An 18626-nucleotide genomic window follows, 5' to 3' on the forward strand; every position below is an offset into this window, starting at 1 on the left:
ATGTATTATTCAGACAAGTGAAATTAATTATGCATGTAAGAGTTTGCGGGATTGTGGTTTTATGAATTAAGCATTGCTATTAGTTTAATGATACATTTCAGTTTTCAGTTAAAAATGGTAAATTTTAAAAGGCACTAGTCCTTGCAAAAACTTATACACACTTGTTAAAATGAAAAGTTTGAGAGGAAAATATAGATAACATAAATTGACAAATTTAAGTCCTTTTTTCCTCTCTTTCTCTTCCGAAGAAGAAAAATCAAAGCAGTAGTAAAGGGTTTGATGCTCCACTCCAGTACACCAGATTTGTAGCAGTGTTACTCCACAAAACTGATGTAATGAGTGAATAATGTGACCAACTGTTTCATTTTGAATTCGGGAACTTATTTGCAGTTTACTGTGAATTTGTTTACTTTTCTAAATATTCTGCTAGCCAAAGAAGGGGTTGGGGTTTTGTTTTGTGTTTTTTCTGGTTTAGAGCCACACTTCTGTCATTTGCTGATTTTGGGGGGGGGGGGCTTGCAGTATTTTGTCATCTATATCAATTAATGAGCAATAATTGAGTTGCTAAAATGCAAAAACAGTATGCTATTTAAAGACTCAAATGTGGTTCTTCAGATGGTGTAAATTGTCATAGTTCTGTGATTCATTGACATTCAAGCTATGAGGCAAAGGGGGGAGGGGGCAGTGCCTTGCCCCGACCTTAGTTTGCCCCCCACCCAGACTTTTCATAGGGCTATATGCTCCATTATGTCTTCTACTTCCTCTCCCCCACTTTCCTGCTCCCTCCCCTCTCCCCCCCCCGCGACTTTTCAGGCTACAATATAATAACATATAATGTTATATACACTGAAACACAACTTCCTCCTGCCCCCCCCCGCCCAAATATTTCTGAAATGGCGCTCCCAGAGCTATGATATGCACACTAGCAAAGGATCTGTCCACAACATTTATACACTTGAATTTTTATTTAGCCTTCTAAGAACTAGCTTTGGTAAAATGTCTGCAAGAACTGTGAATAATTTCAGACTGTAGTATTGATTTTAACAGGTGGAAAGCTTTTCTTTTCCCTTCCTGCCCAGATCCTCCCCCCCCCATATCCCTTTTAATGGAAGAAATTTACATTAACAAAAAAAGTCGTCACAAAATTAAATTAGTTTCATTAATAACTAGTCAATAGGTGCTGGAGAGAGTTAACATTATGAAACTGAGAATGATTTGGTTTCATTTTGGTGAGGAGTTGTGTAGCTCTAAAAAATACTGACTTCCTCAGTGAAGTAATTTTGTGACTGACAGGGAACCCTGGGTTATCTCAATCATTCGGTGAATTTTGAAGCTGTTTTGCACAGTGAAAAATGCCCCGGAAAAAAGTACTTGTGATTGAAAGGGAAAATGAGGAAGGATTGGGTGGGGGGAGGGAAGGGATGGAGAGCGCTGGTTAATTTAGTACCATCTTTTAAACATTTCCTACTTCTTACAATTATATATATGTAGTTTCACAATGATTTTAGGTATTTTTCTTTAAGCTTGATTTATTACTCTTATTTGGCTGAAACTATGTGATTTCAGTAATGCTTAGCAATAGATATCTATAGGGAAGCATCACTACATCACAAACTCAACACTTCGTAACTATTGGAATTTTCATGAAAAATCAAGTTCCCCTTTCTAATCAGTGTTGCTTTGTCCTTTTTTGCTTTCCATATGCTGCTACATATATAATGGTCCATGAGCTAACCCAGAAAATGCCCTTCAATTTTAGGACCCCATGTATGGTGTTTCTTATGTACAGTGGACCTGTTCTAGGAGCATCGGAACCAAATTGGCAGCCCTTTCTGTGTATGAGGGTTATGGAGTATGTTGTTATAATTATTAAAATTCATAGGCTAATTTATGGAACCAAGTTTTCCCTTTTAGTTACACACATATCCTACCCCACTGACTCAGAGGTTGAAAAGATGTAACTGAGAAATGAATGTTTTTATTCATTTATTGTTAGCTTTTTGTGCCAAGAGAAACTATGGCTCAGAAACCTCTGTGGTCTTTGGACACACTGTGTTATCAGACGATCATGTGTCGTGAGAGACCACTTCAGAAAAGAAATTAATCTGAACAAAACGTTCCTGCCTTATAGATCACTGTTGTTTCCCAGCTATACATTTACATTTAAAAGTATCTTGAAGGGAGAGATAATCTTATTTACTCAGTTAGCAAGCAAGAACATTTCCAAACAACTTTCTGTCAATTTACTGATGGATTTATCCTGCAGGGGATTCCTGCTCCAAAGGTGAAAATAGTGGAGTTAATTATTTTTAAAAAATGGAAAAAGAGTTCTAGACACTCAGCTCTAGGTCACTTTCAGCCCCAGCCCTTAAAGTTCCCATATGATGGCCACTATGTGGACTGTGTGATAGGCTTAGAAAAATTTCTGTCTTGCCAAAATCATAATCACAACAGTCACTAATTATGAAGTTATTGTCCAATATTGTCTCAGTAATTATGTCCTCATTTCCAAAGGTACTTAAGCACGTGCCTAGTTTTAAGCACATGAGTAGTTCCACTGAAATCCATGAGACCACCCCATCTTTATTTCAAGCGTGTGGTTAAGTACCTTGTTAAATCAGGGTCTGTCTTCGTTGACAGTTTCATCTGAGAGGCCAAGGACTAAACCAGCGTGTTTCTGAATTATTCTGTCTCTGTCCCATTTTATAAGTAAAATCTCTAGATTAGTATTGAGCTACACTGTCAGACTGAGCACCAGTGAAATCCAGCACCAAATTAATTAAATTCTTCCTGTTGTAAGGCCCAGAATTAGTTAAGGTAAAACACTGTGGGCTAGACTAACAAAGAAATGTACATGTGGTAAGGCTGAGCATTACCATGCTTAATTTTTAGGCACCTAGAAGGTTAGGCACTGAGGTTCCCTGTACAATTAATGGGGAGAGATGGGTGCCTCAGAATGGGATTATGCAGAAGCCAGCACGCTGGGTGGCTCGTTGTCTAATTTACCTAGGGGGAGATGCCACGTCAAGGGGTGTGTGCTAAGCCCTGCTTCTCTCTTGGAGATGGGTGCCTAAAACCAGGCTGCAGGGATATATCTCCCTCTCATTGAGATTCCTTGCTGCCAGTCTTGTCCTCAGGTTAGCCTCCTATGCTGTTTTAGCAAGATGCCAGGGACCAGAGGGAGAGACCTCCCTTTTAACCTTTAGACCAGTGGATAGGGTACTCACGCAAGATGAAGAAGACTTCCCTCCATGCCCCCCATTTCAGATCCCTCGTCCTGATGGGGAGAAAGGTGGCAAATCTCTCTTCAGAACCTCTCTCAGGCGAATGCTGTAACCACTGGGCTAAGGGATATTCTGATGTGGGTCTCCCTTAGTCTCTCCTGTTGAAGCTGTCCCACTTTGGATTAAATAATGAAAGAATCACTGGGCAAGAGAGAGTGTGTGCAAACGTGAGAAGGACGGTAACCTGGTGATTAGAGCACTCACCTGGGAGAGCCAGGATCCAGTTCCCCTGCTGCAGTGACTTTTTTTATTACTCACAATGGAATAGCTTCAACAGGAGAGATTGAGGGACCCCCCCCACCCCCTCAGAATATCCTATAGCTCAGTGGTTAGGGCACTTACTTGAGGGTGGCAAAGCCCAGTTCAAATCCCTTCTCCCCTTATGTGGAGGGTGGACTTGAACTGGGGATCTCCCACATCCCAGGTGAGTATCCTAACCACTGAGCTAAAAGTTATGAGGGTGGTCCTCTTTCTTACCCTCCCCCTTCCCCATTTTGTGTGAGTTCACCTACTGGGGCCCCGATCCAGTAGACAAGGTCTGAACACGTTCACTGGATGGGGCCCTGCAGGCGAGTTAGGTGGAGGAATGCCTGTCTTCATCCAGTTTGTGAATCAGTTTGGGCCTGAGGCCTCCATAAGCTGGCATGGAGCTGTGGTGTGCATGCCCAGAGGCTGAAACATAGTTCCTTGGAAACTTTTACTGCACAAATGTAGGCGGAGAGTGATTTTTCTAAGCACTAACAAGGTGTGGGAGGCAGCTGAGTGGGGGTTTTGTGAATCCCAGTGGAGCCTGATTCTGGGATTTAGGCACCTACCATGGCAGTTAGGGATACATTCACAAAAGGATTTAGGCACCTATCAGCTTCAATCCAGCGAGTGACTCCTATTGGTATTTCAAAGGTTGAAGAACACATGAGGCCCTAGGTAGGATGATGTTCTTTAAAATCAGATTTCTTGCCTCTCACAGACCTCTGGATAGTTTGAGGCACATAAATAAAATAAGCAATAGAGGTACTCCAATGATTTTCTAATTTTACTAGTGATGTTTTGAAATATTTTATGTTGTATAATATGAATTATACTACATACAATTGCGGCCTAAGCGACTGTTGTCATGTGTTTTGTTTTATGTGAATTAAATCCCAGACAGCCTGAGTTCTACCTCCCAAATCTCATTTTGAAAACAGGTTTCAGCCTCCCCAAACCCAGACTTTTAAAACTCACGTTGCTGTCCTGAGTTTTACCTATGTTATTTGCGTATTGACATTGCACCACCAACCAGTCAGAAGGTCAGCACTTCCAATTTTCAGTGGTCAGCTTGCAAACAAGGGCCATTGAGAATCCCTGGCCACCACCACCACGAAAAAGAACTGATGGAGCTCTTGCTACCTCCAGAGCCCCCTCTCTCCACAATGTATGTCAGTGTTCAGGTTTAAATGGGGAATCCCACCCTGTCTGTATTACACTCCAGCAACTGGTGGTGCATGACAGTGTGTTGGAGCTTAGAAATGTGTTGGGCGGAGGGGGTTTGTTTTGTTTGTTTGTTCGTTTTTAGTTACTTGAGAAATTATTCATTCGCCGTAAATGATCAAGTTTGACTCTGGATACTCATATGCAATTCTCATTTAGAAGAAGGGGAAGTATGTATGTTTCCTGGGTTACAATTTGACTGTTTTACAAAAAATTTTAATATCATACAATTACAAACAGGGCCGACCTTAGGGAAAATGGCGCCCTGGGCAAACTTGTATTTTGGTGCCCACTGCCCCCCCCCCATTGCCTATCCACTGTGGATAGTTCTCTGAAAACATCCACTCGGTGTGCAATGGCAGTCAAAAAAGCTAACAATTTTGGGAATCATTAGGAAAGGGATAGATATAAGACAGATAATATCATATTGCCTCTATATAAATCCATCGTACACCCACATCTTGAATACGGCATGCAGATTTGGTCGTCCATCTCAAAAAAAGATGTATTAGAATTGGAAAAGGTTCAGAAAAGGGCAACAAAAATGATTAGGGGTATGGAACAGCTTCCATATAAGGAAAAATTAATAAGACTGGGATTTTTCAGCTTGGAAAAGAGACAACTAAGGAGCAATATGCTAGATCGGGGGTGGCCAACCTGTGGCTCCAGAGCCACATGCGGCTCTTCAGAAGTTAATGTGCAGCTCCTTGCATAGGCACCGACCCTGGGGCTGGAGCTACAGGCGCCAGCTTTGGCCATGAGCCACGATGGGCAGGGAGGGTGTCCCTAGCTTCTGTTTGACAGAAGCTGGGAATGGGTGACAGGGGATGGATCACTTGATGATTATCTGTTCTGTTCATTCCCTCTAAAGCACCTGGCATTGGCTACTGTCAGAAGACAGATACTGGGATAGATGGACCTTTGGTCTGATCCGGTGTGGCTGTTCTTTTTCTTATTTTACTCAGGATCAATATGCTTGAAGCACAATTTATGTGTGTAGAGCAAATATTAACATATCGCTATCTGTCATTAGGTCACTACTTCATTTTTTATTCCTTCCCTAAGTGCTAGTCATAATCTAGAAGTCCCCTTAGTAAGGAAAGTCATTAGGTTTCCAGGGATGCTCAGTGAAGTAAGATTAATGAGGGAACACTGCCCATTCTGCAGGAACAAAGCAAAACACAGGTGTAAGTTACAAGAACTACATATTCCTCTCTGATTTTCACATTACATTTAGTGCCAGTTATTATTTACAAATTTTATCTTAAACAGTTGGCATCAGTCGCACAATATCGGGGCAATTAACCTTATTAGGCTCAATGGTGGAGCATATTCTGCAACTTTTATGTAGATTATTCCCAACCTGTCTTAAACCTTAAAGGCAGCAAAAAGTTTGGTTGTATTGTACATGGATTAATTATACAGATAAGACAGCCATTCCCACAGTATTATTACTGTTTGTCTGATAAATTTCCCCATGCTATCAAATGTTTAGCTCAATAAAGTAATTGTTTCTTGTAGAAAATCTATGGCCATATTTTCAAAAGAGCTCAGTCAGCACCCAGTTGCGCTCATTTAGATTTTTTAAAAAGTGTCTACATTTTCATAAGATTTCAGCTTCCACTTAAGGTACGATATTAAGTGGCCATATTTTCAAAAGTGCTCAGCATCCAGAAACTTCTGTTGAGAGTAGTTGTGGTGTTGAGCACATTTGAAAATGTGGCCCCTAGTCTTTGTTCATCATTTTATTGTCACAAGCACTCACAGACTTTCTGTAGGCTATAATTCTATGCAGATTCTGTGGAAAGACATCCTTGATGGCTGGTAATGCATCCTTTGCTGAAAGAATTTTTAAGATGGAGTGTAAAATTATTGTTTAAAAAGAACTAAAGTATTATCTAAGATCCCAAATCAAGAGGAAAAATCATTTCCATCTGAAATTTTATCAGTTTTAAGATACACAAGGCCAAAACCTCCTGAGTCCCATCAAACAGAAAATCATAACTAGCCATAGCAAATAACAAAGATTGTGTTAGTAGAAAAACCAGCGTACAATGTCATCATTCTGGGTTGACGTAAAAAAAATTAGACGATCAACAGATTTGTTAGTGGCTGGAGAAATGTAGCAATTTAAATTCTGCAGCCCCTTAACAGCACTGGAGAAGGCTGCCTCTCTGTGATACAGTAATATGCAACTATTTTTAACGTATTTTCTTTTCAATAGCATGTCTAAAACTGTACATTCAGTATAACACTCTTTTAAAAAAATCTCAAACACACCCAGTACTGAAGTCACAGAGGGGGAAAAAGACATTAGTAATATGTAAAAAAGGAAAGGATCTGCTGGGAGATTAAAAGGATGATCTCAAGTTGAGATTTAAGCAGTTTCTGTAATGTAGTTTCACATGTTTCAGCTGCCTCAGAGACCCCCGTCAATTTTTGTGATTTTTATAAACACCTTTCATGTTTTTTAAAATGTTCTTTCCCCTCTTGCTGTATAAAAGACCCAGTCATACGATGAGTGTAAGAGTGAAGTTGACTGTATACAAAATGATGTTAAGAGCAAACAAACCTAAAAATTGAGGAAAATAATTTTGCATCTAATCTCTTTCAGTTATAATAATTTAGGGGGTCTCACTTGTAACAGTAGCAGTTAGGTGTACATATAAAATGTGTAATTATGCATGCCATACTGGCGAGTGTGCATGCAACTTTCAAATTCCCAGTATTTCCAAAGCCATTCCTCAGAACAATAGTTTACCTTAATGATCACATCTTATTCTGCCATTACCTAGGTATTAGGTAATACTGCCAGGTATTAGGACTAATACAAACCAAATAGGTAGTGGGATACCTGTGGAAACAAAATGACTGCCACAGTGAAACCTTCTCTGCAACAGACTTTTTTTTTCCCTGAATAATTTCCCATTAGTGCAGCTCCATCGGTGGTAGCAATGATGGGAGTGCAAGACACAGATAGCTGCCAGCGATTCTACCTCTTTGTTGTATATACCTGCTTTAAGCAGGTTTAGACAACATGGTCTTTAAAATGCCAGCGACTGCCTGGAGCTCTGCCTGCGCTAGTGTTTCCACTGGTGGTCCCACTCATGGAGCTGCACCAATGTTAGCAAAGGGAATTTTTTCAGCGAAAAGCCTTGTGTAGATACAGTCTAAAAGTTTTACAGTGAGCTAAAGGCCAGACATGGTTAAAACTACAAAAAGCAGGTTCCTCTGTGTAGCTGTTGTACATTATGTTGATGACCTATCTTGCCCTATGAGTATCCTCTCCAGGAGTTTAGAAGGCCTAAGGCTTTGTGCATACAATAATATGATGTGCTTCTTATCAGTAGATCTTAAAGCACTTTACAAAGAAGGTTGGTATCATTATCCCTGTTTCACAGATGGGCAAACTGTGGCGCAGAGCAGTGAAGTGACTTGTTTAAGATCCCCCAATCTGCCAGAGGCAGAGCTGGGAATAGAACCCAGGTTTCCTACACTGAAATAAAACAGTTTACTGTATACAGGCATGGATTATGTATCAGTAGAGAAAAATTAGGACTAAGGATGATACTGAGGTTACAGAAAATAGGGTGAAGAGGAAGTCCTAGTGGAGGAGGAAGAGATACAGGATGAAATATTGTGTGAGGATTATGTAGTACAACAATTATCATTTGTATCTGCAGAATTCACCACTAGAACTTCTAAGCCCGCAACACCAATGGGCATATCTCCAAAACCACAGTCATCTATAAGCAAACAGAAAGCCTGCCATATTTTATAGCTGTGATGTAGTACAACATGATATATATTTCGGTATCACTCTTGTGAAATAGTGAAATATGACTTCAGTTCAGCTCCCCATTCCCTGTTTTTCCTTATTTTGAGTAAGCAAAAGAAACCTGCTAACAGGATTAGTAATGATGGTTTATCTACAGCAGCTGTTGGTTTACACGTTTTTATTTGGAAAACCTTTTTTATATGTAAATACTAGGGAAGGACAAACACATTTGAATAGAAAATAGAATTGACACACACGTGTGTGAGCATCCCTGGCTAGAAAACTTGCAGCAGGAGCTGTTCTTTCAGGATTTCCAGCCAGTTGAGGGTGGGAGTTGTTTGTCATTATGCTGTATTTACTTTCTAGATTCCCCTTTCTGAAAGAAGAGGGTGTTCTTAAACACACCAATATCAGGAGAGAAAAACAAGCTGTTCTGTAAAAGTCTTGGGGGATTTAATAGAGGTAGATATCCTTCTTATAGAACTTTTAATAAACCATCTGAATAATTCTGTTGCAGAGATATTATCTTTTACAAAGTGTATATGAAGGAGACATTCTCTATTCAGTTACATAAATTTTCAGAGTAACCTTTATAGAATTTTACTTAATTTCTAGAGATCCCTATTAGTTTAATCTCTATTAAATTCAATAGGACATATCTATTGGACTGAATTTAAATATCTTGGCCTAGGAGTTTCTAAAATAAAATAGCAAGAAACCCTTCTAAACAGGGAGGGTTGGCATGTATGTTCTCTGAAGAGGCTGTCAGCATCATGTTAGCTTGTAATTGACTGTTTTAATGTAGTTTAGGTGGCACAGAAAATTTGAGAAGAGAGATCAGTAGCTGCTTAAAATGTTTTCACCAACTATCACTCTTCACGTGACTAGGCTTTAGATGTAAAAGCCCTAGAAGGTGTTACAGGGGTGTTATTGGCACTGTTTTTCCTTGGTCTTTCAAAACTGAGTTCTCAAGAACACTTAGACCATTTGTACTCAAACTGCATAGACAAAAAGCAGAGACCTTTCGACCATATCCCTTCTTGCAGGGTGGGATAAAAGAAGCATATGTTGTCTGGGGATTTTTTCTGTGGTTTCAGGACCCATTGAAGTATGAGTCTTACTCATAATTTACGCTTCAAAACATGAATAGGTAGATCTCTGGGAATAAATCTAAAATTAGTTTTGTTTTAACTTTAACTTTTGGATCATACTTTTTTTTTTCCATGTCTTTACTTCCTGTTTGGATTTCCCAATTCATTAATACATATTTGCTATATACATGTTTCCAGCAAGACCCGTGTCATGCGACCAAAGCTAATAAGTAAACATGAAGTTAAAAAAAATAGAAGGGAATTTTGAAAAGCCCCAGTAGCTGCTTGAGAAGACCTTTGTAAATGTTTTCTGAAATGACTGGTAAACCAGCATCTGCATCATCATCAAGTCTGGTTCCTCCCAGACTAAGAAGTCAATATCAGGTTCTGCTTGTTCTCAAAAGGGTGAATATTTTTTAAAAATCCAATCCTGGTCAGTTTCTATTGTGTATGCCAGTATGGCTACTAATGTAGAGGATAGAAGTGTCTTTGCTCACCTTTTAAAATCCAAACCTAATAATGAGACAGCAACAGTAGCTGGGAATATAGTAAAAGCGCTTGCTGGCATTGTCTGGAAAGGCATGTCTTGTTTTGTTTTTTAAAAGGCTACATCTTGTCACATATAGTCATCAAATACAGAGAGATATGTAAAATATACTGAACGAGCTACAGCCGCATTTCTCAGGTTTTGGTTATTCTTATTGGCTCGTACTCAAGCATTAGTTCTAAGCCTTAACACCAAGTAATAGTTGACTTTATATTCCATACTCTTCCCTCAGTTAGAGCCATGCAGTCCTGTTAGCTTCAGTGTACATTGTAGAAACAGATATTGGTTACTTTATTGTTTAATACCAACAAAGCCGTAAATGACTTTTCCCTGTGAACTTCCCTGAAAGTGTCTAACCCTTTCCTCTTCCCCAGTCACCTTTTCCTACATCTAAAAATAACACTAAAGGGCAACATTTTCCCCTCTGCTTCTATGAAACCTTACAGTAGCCAACCTGCTATGGAGACAAGGACGAAAAGTAGAGATACAGAAATTCAGCATGGGTCTCAGCAGCAGGGGCCTCCGCCCCATGCTCTAAGGGAGTAAATGCTGTTCCTCCATCCTCCCAGGGAGCAGTCAGAGGAAAATTCCATGAGTTCAGAACTCCAATCCCCTATGTGGGAATAACCCAGAAATGATTTTCCCCAAATTGAAGGAGTTTAAATTGTGCCATCTTTCTCTTTCACTAGACACCTCTCTTTCACATCAAACCCATTCATTCATCTGCTCTCTATATTGGCTTCCCACAGAATATTGAGTCAAGTTTAAGGTCTCAGTCCTTATCCTAAAGGCACTCAGTGGCCTGGGCTCAGGATACCCAAAAGATCATCTGAGGTTCCAGGATGAGGACTGTGGTTAACAACTCTCCCCCTCAGGCATATTGGAATTTTCTACCACAAAAGTTAAGGCTTGTCTGTGCAGGAGATAGAGCTTTCTTAGGGGCCAGTCCCAAACTGTGAAACTGTCCCACAGGAAGTGAGGACCATTACAAATTTCACCATCTTCCACACTGAGTGCAAGGCACGGTTCTCTGACCAGGCTTCTCTAATATAAAAACATAGCAGCATATACATTTACAGACAAATTCCCTAAACAAAAACACTATACTGCACATATAGTTTTCTTTCTAGGGAGAAGTTGAGAGAGTGAATGAATCACACATGACAGATGTTAGTCACATCATTTAATATACATGTGGAAGGTGCTCAGATACTACAGTGAGGAGGGCAATGTAAAAATTCATTGGGGAGGAGTTATTCTCAAAGTCTCCTATTTTTGGTGATGTTATTGGCTTTGCTCTAATTTCCTGAATATATAGAAAACCTAAGAGATGGGTTAGAATTTATTTAGAGAACAAAAATCTTGTATACTGGGGAAATGTTCTAAGGGCATTTTCAACATTACTTTGCTTTGAAGATGGATGAAATGCTTTTAGTTTGAAACTGAGAGTCTATTAGTCATTTGGAGGGGATTGTTTTAGACTTCTTGGGGGTGAATTTTTAGCTAGTCCCTGAAAAAGCACCCAATCTATTTACATACATAAAGCAGAATGTTTGCATGCCCAAGTCAGCATGTGTATGTACCACACTGCCTGTGTGTGTGAGAGAGAGATCATGTTGGGTTTTACTGCTACTGAGTACAAAAGAGCTTGAGTGAGAGGCACCTGTGTAGTTGGTGCCAAAGAACTTCTGTATGATGCCTCCTTATGAGCATGGCATCTGTGTATATATAGCCACAGTGTAGTCCATGTGCAGTTTGTTCTTGTTAAGCAAAATCTGTATTTTTTTTAAATTACTTGTCTTCCTGGCATCATGTCAGGATCCAAATAGCTACTCATTAGTTCTAATGATAAAGCTATCCATTGCATCATTTCAGGACATCTTTTAATTTTTAATAGCAAAGTACAATAAATGGTAGCTATTTGGAAAATACACTATATTGCCCCTGCTTTTGTTTATGAGTCATGTCTGATAAAAGTTCTAAATATGGATTCTACATGAAATACATATTACCATAAATCAGAAAAAGGAATATGAAATAACCACATTTCCTGCATGAAGTTCTCTTGTGAGAATAGGTGAGTGAGATAATTTCTTTTACTGGGCCAACTTCTGTTGGTGACAGAGACAAGCTGCTGTGTGTTGAACCAGCTGGAGCTTATGTGTGGCCTTTGTCAGCCCCAGGTAGCGAATGATGGTGGAATCAGATCTGTAGGTGATAAATGCATGGAGCTTGTGCATCATAGCTCGATCATCCTCCAGCGGCAATGAGCTCAATTGCCTAGTTAACCAGACTTGGAAGGAGGCATTACATGTCTTTCCACTCTTTCTATGTACATGTTTAGGAGTAGTGATGAATCCAACAGGACCCAGAGACTACACACTACCTTGACAATTGGCAAGCAAACACCATCGATAGAGAGAGAGGTTCACATTCTAGCCATCCCCTCAAAGTGTTTCCTTCTTCCTATCAACATCATTTCTATTTTGCTTGGCCTTGAAGGACATTTTGATCATCACTTTGCTTAGAAGACTCATGGAATCATAATTTGATTGAGTTAAGTATTCTTTGGCCAAATGGGGGAAAATGGTTTTAGACTTTCAGAAACAATTTTCATTTCACTTCTGTGAGTGGAATCTGGCATTTGTATGTACGGTTACCCACTTTGGGAAATAAGTAATTGTGCAGATGCATTTCTGGTGGCTTCCTGAATATTTGGCCTTTTGTGCTCTTCCAGTTTCTACTTTCCACTACTTTGTATCTAAATAGGAAGTCATTACATGGAAAACTAAATATTTATTTTTAGTAAGTATTTAGTCAGCTGGGTTATATTCCTCTATAATCCAGAACTGTAAAAAACAAAACAAAGCCTACTTAAAATGCCTCATTGTTTGAAGTAGCTGTACTAATTTTGAACACATTTGTTGGAATGATTAATGGTATAAATAAATAAAGTCTATTACACAAAAGAATGTTGCATACAGAGAGGCTACAGATGCTCTGTCTGCCAGGCTTTCTTCATAAAGGGTTATAATGTCAATAGCAAATTATAAAACGTAATAGAAAAGACAAGGCTTATCTTTCTGAGTTTTGTACGGTTATATAGTTGACAGACAGTGCTTTGATTACTAACATCTTGCTGTAATAATTGATCAAATACAATTTATTGTTTGGCTGAATTCCATTTCCAGTTATTTGATGTATGACCAATACTGCAACTAGACATTAGGTACACTCCCACTTTAAAAAAATCTCTCCAATGTTTAAGTTAGGGGAAAAGCAAGTTTGTACTTGCTGTGCTAAGATGTAGTTTTACCTTCATGAACTCCTGTTTTCTCAAAGAAGGTTTCTGTTTTTCCCGTTTTGATTTTCTCTCCCTTTTACAATGGTGCTGGAAGGCTGAGCCACATCTCCTTTGGACCCTGTCAACACACCAGGTTTACTTTCTGCCCAAAGAAAGTATGTGAATGTTCCAGTTTTTCTTTTCAATGCCTGCCTCCCTAGTGATGTAAAGGTCACTCGGTGACTCAGTTTTCCTTACAGATTCTTAATCATTTCCCACATTTTTGCATGACAATAGATTTTCATAATTGGTTTTTAGCTCACTGGAAAATATTGTTAATAATATTTGTGATGAAAGGTGAGAGCCATTGACTCCTGTCTGTCTTTGTAAGGTTATTGTCCTTTATTTACAACATGTTTGCATGTTACAGTCAAATGACTCTTTTAGAGTTAATACATTTCATTAGCTACATTATACTGTCTACTCACTCATTTCCTTGAGAAGTTTTTTTTTAATATTTTAACATTATAAAGGAAATTTAACTACATTTAACAAAGTTAAAATAAAAAAAGCAGTCTTTTGTCACAATTAGACTAGAGAACTAGGAGCCAAGATTCCGAGATTCATTTCCTAGTGACTTGCTCTATGGCCCTGGGAATATCACTTAGGCTCAAATTTCCGAAGTGTCCACCAATTTTGGGTGCCTCTCTTTGGGAGCGCTCACATTAAGACATCTGGCAAGTTAGCTATTAGAGGTGCTGAGCACCTGCAGCTCTTATTGGCTACACTTGCAGTTGTGGGTACTCAGCAGAAGTGTTAGTTAGGCCACAGATGTCTCACATTGGGCATCCAGAATCAAAAGCATCCAAAATTAGTCAACACTTTTGAAAATTTGTATTGTACCTTCTTTGGTCCTCATTTATACTGTGCAGGGTTTCTGTGAGACTTAATTCATGAATGTTTGTAAAAAGTTTTGAGATCTTTGGAAAATGGATTCTTTAGATGCACAATGTGTGTTTATTATTGCTTAAAATATGCTAATAGCTTTGCTTAAACTGCCAAAGCTCAGAATATTCAGAGTAAAAACCAGGATAAATTGATTTAAATCATCAAGCAGAAAGCCTTGATTTAACTTGGTGATTTTAATCAGCTTTTCCATTTGTGCTTCAGTTATTTTGATAACGAAAGATGCATTCTCATTGGTTGATATAACAATTAAAACATGGCTATTCACAACTAAATAGAACCTTTACATTAATCTTTTTGCTATATAGGAGGGTACACGATATCTGCATACATTTATTTAAGCAATTATGTAGCTTAATATTTTCAGATTCGTATTAATTATACATATTTAGTATGTTAGAAAATGGTGAATGCTATTGCTTATTTACTAGATAATTAACTTTTTGCATCATGATTTGCATCAAGTTGCATTATGATGATAACTGGAATTTAATTAAAAACACAATAGAGCATATTTATTTTTCATTTTAATATTTTAAGAGAGTATAATAAATTTGGGTCTAAACATATTTTATATTAAATTCAGATTTCATTTTAAACAGGTCTATTTTTAAAAAGAAAAACTTATAATTTAAATACCTCAATCAAAAACTCTGATTTTTTTCAAAAAATTCAATTTAAATTAAAAAAATTGATTTTTATCCACCCTGGGTAAAAAAAAAAAAAAATTTATTCCTGGTTTTAATGACATTACAAGGGGAGATGAATTTTGAACCTAATACTTCGTCTGGGATTTTCAATTCAATGGGAGTTGAAAGCAGGAAACCCCAGTCTTTGTTCTGAGTCCCACCCTTTGGAGGTGCTGAGCAATTTTAAGGGTATCTGGGCAGTGGATGATGTTGCTATTGCAGTTGGATAGTTCAGAGATGGGTTGTCAGAGCTTTAACAGTGAATGCATGTGACTTTTCATTTGAAAGCAGACTAATGTTATTTTGATACAGATATTATTATTATTGTATACTGAAAAAAATGCGGTGGTCAGTGAACAATCATCCTCTTTGTGCTTTCATCGTTTCAGCTCTTAAAATGGCAGAAGAAGATGCATATATCATGGGAGTATCTGATCATCAAGTAAGTATTAACACACAGTTTATATGCTCTCAGTGTGTCAAAAGCATATGAGTTTATGCTGTCTGGCTATCTTAGCTATTTGTCAGGTGCCAATTCCCATAGTATCTAAACTTTCTGTAGTCTGACATCATCAACGAGAAAAATATCAGAATAAACCTGTCTCAATAAGAAGCCCTTATCAGTAAAATGTAAATTTCTCCCACTGTAGGGCCTACCCTTTGACATTGCCTGAACGGTGTAAGTGTGGCTTTAGAAGAATTTCCTACATTTGTTTTTATTTCCTAGCTGCCCGATTCAAACTTACACTGAAATTAATTCAATGATGGCCATGACTGAAGTTAAAATAATATATAAAAATGCTGTGTTATGTAATTATCTGAGGTTTGTTGATATGATATTGACCTCAGTGTTCCTTCATTCACGGCAATTTTGGTGGGACTCCAGAACTCCCAAACTGTTCACTGATCCAAAATGACTTTAGGTCACTTTCCATATAATTAATTCAAGTGATGAAAACTGTGCTTGATTCAAAGGCTCCAATTAAAAAATATGTTAATCTCCTAAGGCTTAATGTATGTAAATGCATGCTAAATGGATTACGTTTGACATTTGGATCTGGCTTTGCCCAGGGCAAGAATACAGTATTGCCAGTCCCAAACTTTCAAAACTCAGGAGATTGATTTAAAAATAATGAGATTAAAAAATTACATTGGATGTTTTTATTTGCCTTCTGGTTTTGGAACTATCAGGTGCATGGTTACATTTTTGTGCTTTTTTCCCGAGCCATGAGATCTAGAAACATACTTTTTTAAAATAAAAGCTCAGAGTCTCACCTATTCACCTGACTCCAGAGATTTAAGAATAACACCAAATATTGTGAAACTTGCAATAAAATCACTAGAGTTGGTGACACTGAGAGTAGGACAAACTTTTCTTAGAGTACATAAAAAAAGAAACATGAAATCCTGGTCCAATTAAAGTAAACTCAATGAGTTCAGTTGTCCGGGGTTTCACTATTCAGGTCTATTTTCCCCTTGAAATACTCATGTAACCCATCATGAGTGACAGTGAGGAATATACGTACATATAGGAAGGGGAGAAGAGATCTCATAGTTCATGAAACCTATTGAGTTTAATCCTAAAATCAGGGAGCTGATTTGTGTACATAAATGCACCCCCTGGAGAAACCAGTGTGACTGAAGTCCCCTGTCTTCATTGACGGGCAGTCACCTTCCTTTAAGAAGACCGTGAAAGCCTTCACCTACTTATCATGAGAAGGGCCCTCCCTACTCCTTGTTGACCACAGCTGAGAAGGACGATGAAACAGTCACTGATTACAATGCAGTTGACTCCGGTGTTTTCCCCTGCTGAGGTCAGTGGGTCTGGACACTGCTGCGGGGGAGAGGAGAGAGAGGAAGGAGAGAAGAAAAGCAGGGAAGGACCGTTGAAAATTCCCAAACCCTGTCCTTAGAGCTCAGAGCAGAGTTTGCACAGCAAGCTGCCCCTATGGGTACGGAGGGAGCAGCCTGGAACCATGATGCAGTCAGTAGACTTTTGAAGGGAGATCTGTGTATTCACCGCCAGTGAGCTGTCCCTGTGGTCCTGTACTGGCAGAGTCAACCCAACAATTTGCTCCAAACTAGTGAATTAATTGTGATGAAAATAGAGTAAGACTTGCTGCTTCTGTGTTAATTGCTAGACCAATAACAAGTACCACATCATCCAGTCCAGGAAGATTCTCTCTTCTGTCGTATTAAATACCTTCTGAAGCAAATTTGGTTTTTTGTTTTGTGCTTATCGTCCAATTTGAAAAGTGATGAATTTAGATGTGGTGCTACTTACAGTAGATCAAAAAGACTTTTCTATATTTTTTTAGTATTCAATGAGAACTTTTTAAGTTGAGCCCACAGAAGCTGCTTGTTTGGTACTGTCATTTTAACATGGTGTGTCCCTTGTGAGTATGTTTTAAACGAAGATGGTGGCTAGATGATGGTTAGATAAGGGGATTGGAAGTTGGAACTTTTTAGCTCTGTCATTGACTCTGAGTATGACCTTGGGCAAGTCATCTGGGGCTAGATTTTCAAGTGCTCAGTGGCCACTATTGGGGCCACATTTTCAAGAGTTCAGCTTCGAAGTGCTTTTGAATATTTGGCCTGTGGTACATGCACACTGGCAGTTTGCACTGCTCAGTAACGCCTTTCCATGCTTGCTACAGAGCTACAGGTTACACTGGTCAAAATGCTGAGCCCTGTCTACACTACCAGGTCCACAGGAGCTAGCACTGGTGGAGTTGCACCATTACAAGAATCATCAAGGAGTGTTAGTGTGGACAAGTCTTTAAACTCTTTGAGCTTTGATTTATCCCACCTGTGAAACATGAATAAGAATGTGTACCTATCTCCGAGGTATATTGGGAGTCCTACTTAATATTTGCAAAGTGCTTTGAAATCCTTCGTTGAAAGATACTGTATATGTAGAAGTATTTTTGTGTATTAATAATGATTAACTCTGTTCAATACAGATGTTTGCAATGGATCAGTTCATGGGAGTGAATGCATTATTTAATAATACAGGTTTCATTACCTCAGATTTACCACTACGAACAGGTAAGAGCCACTGCTATTTGATCATGGTGATTTGTCTTCCTAGTGTTTCTTCCAATTGTGTGTGTGTGTGAGAGAGAGAGATCTTTCAAAGAGAACTGTTTGTTTATATTTATTATGTTCTATTAGAAAACACCTTGAAGTTTTTAACCTTACTTCCTCATATTGTTGTTAAAGTGCCAGATTTTACAACACCTTTAAGAATCCCCCCAACCTCACTTCACCTGTGAGAAGAATCTGTGACTGTTCTACTACCAAGGATACTTCTGTGCCTAAATATAGAAACTAAATGTTTTAGCCAGTTAAATGTTCTGATTGACCAAACATCAATAAATGATGTGTTGAATTTTTAAAGGGACAATAGCATTTTTAGATTCCTCCAGTTGTTGTATTTCCTGCATAGTGTAACAGATACATTTTTTTGCATGCTATCTTGGGCTGTGTTTCACTTCTTGCCGTTGTTTTTAAGGGGA

The 18626-nt window shown here is 38.6% G+C and overlaps 1 protein-coding gene across 4 annotated transcripts in view; it reads left to right on the top strand.

Annotated features, from left to right (window-relative positions):
• Positions 1 to 18626, top strand: part of NFKB1 (nuclear factor kappa B subunit 1) — a 96838-nt gene that overhangs the window by 2640 nt on the left and 75572 nt on the right. For all 4 annotated transcript variants that reach the window (XM_084625637.1, XM_084625634.1, XM_084625635.1 and 1 more), the window contains exons 2-3: positions 15498 to 15550; positions 18072 to 18156. In XM_084625637.1, the coding sequence (XP_084481763.1) occupies positions 15506 to 15550; positions 18072 to 18156 (130 nt within the window). In that variant the 5' untranslated portion in view covers positions 15498 to 15505. The remainder of the gene's footprint in view (positions 1 to 15497; positions 15551 to 18071; positions 18157 to 18626) is intronic.

This window comes from Lepidochelys olivacea, assembly GCF_965140295.1.
Source record: "Lepidochelys olivacea isolate rLepOli2 genome assembly, chromosome: 4".
Classification (NCBI taxonomy): domain Eukaryota; kingdom Metazoa; phylum Chordata; order Testudines; family Cheloniidae; genus Lepidochelys; species Lepidochelys olivacea.